Source organism: Apaloderma vittatum, unplaced genomic scaffold (genome assembly GCF_000703405.1).
Source record: "Apaloderma vittatum isolate BGI_N311 unplaced genomic scaffold, ASM70340v1 scaffold6909, whole genome shotgun sequence".
Lineage (NCBI taxonomy): Eukaryota > Metazoa > Chordata > Aves > Trogoniformes > Trogonidae > Apaloderma > Apaloderma vittatum.
The window spans coordinates 3,680-4,885 of NW_009734534.1; the positions used below are offsets into that span (position 1 = coordinate 3,680).

At 48.3% G+C, this 1,206-nt stretch overlaps 1 protein-coding gene across 1 annotated transcript in view; it reads right to left on the bottom strand.

The window, feature by feature from the left end:
- Positions 1-1,206, bottom strand: part of LOC104279131 (protein unc-45 homolog B-like) — a 12,420-nt gene that overhangs the window by 1,323 nt on the left and 9,891 nt on the right. The window contains 4 exon segments of the mRNA XM_009876317.1: positions 94-221; positions 581-661; positions 663-688; positions 798-911. Of these exon segments, the coding sequence (XP_009874619.1) occupies positions 94-221; positions 581-661; positions 663-688; positions 798-911 (349 nt within the window).

A 1,206-nucleotide genomic window follows, 5' to 3' on the forward strand; every position in this document is an offset into this window, starting at 1 on the left:
AAAACCCACCGTGATATCCAGAGATGAGACATTTAGGAACGCCTCGTCACAGGGGCTCAGGAGCTGGTCCACGCAGTCAGGTCTGAGGTGCCCGGTGGGTTACCTCCTTGTTGACCACCAGGTTGCACATGCACTCTGTGGCTGCCTGTCGGAGCTGGTCGTGGTTCTCAAACATGTAGTTCTCAATATCCGGCAGGGCCTTCTCTTTGACTATCTTCATCCTGTGTTGAAGAGTGGCCAAATAAAATATAGCACGGGACAATCAATAACCGACTTCTAAAATACGAACTGCAGATGTGGAAGGCCTTGGAACAAAGCAGTGTTTGCAGCACAGGAGTGGATGACCTCTGGCTCGTTCCCAGCCTAAGGCAGATTACGTTCATGTCTTCCCTCTTTCCAGAGGAAAATATGCTGCTCTCCTCTTCCTGACTATTTTATTAATCTTTTTTGTTCCAAGGCCTTTGTAGCTCTGCCAAAGGTAGCTCAAACTGAGCAGTGTTCATAGTCCTACCAGAAAAGCGTTGAACTGAAATTCACATTCACTCCTGGGAAAGAAAGGCCAAAAATCAGAGAAGCTCACCTGAGTTTGTCACTTCTTCCTGAAAAGTTAGTGAGACCTAACAGAGCCTCGTAATTCTGGAGGCCATCTCTCTCGGTGTTAAACGAGGGGTCTCACCACCTCATACACCTAAGTAGAGAAGGAACGTCACTGCTTTTCCAGCTCCCAGATCTTGGCAATTTTCATTTGCTAAAGGAACTGTCAATGTTGTTTTCTTCTTGTTACTTTTTAAGCTTACCCTCTCCCCTGGGAACGCTATATCTGGATTGGAGATAGCAGCAATTTTTGCCAGAGCATGAGAAGCCTTAATCTTGCCAATGTCGGTGCCTTCCACAGCCAGAGGGATCAGGGCCTAGTGACACACAGGGAAGCATTCAGTGCCTCTTGCAAAATATACAGGATTGCCTTAATGTACTGCAGTCAGTTAAAAGTATCCCAAAGATGTGTCTGTTGCAGAAATACTGTGTCCAGTTCTGGTATCCCCACCACAAGAGGGACATGGAGCGTGTTCAGAGGAGGCCACAAGGATGACCCAGGGGCTGGAGCAGCTCTGCTACGAGGACAGGCTGCGGGAGCTGGGATTGTTCAGTCTGGAAAAGAGAAGACTTCGGGGGGACCTAAGAGCTGCCTTCCAGTACCTGAAGGGA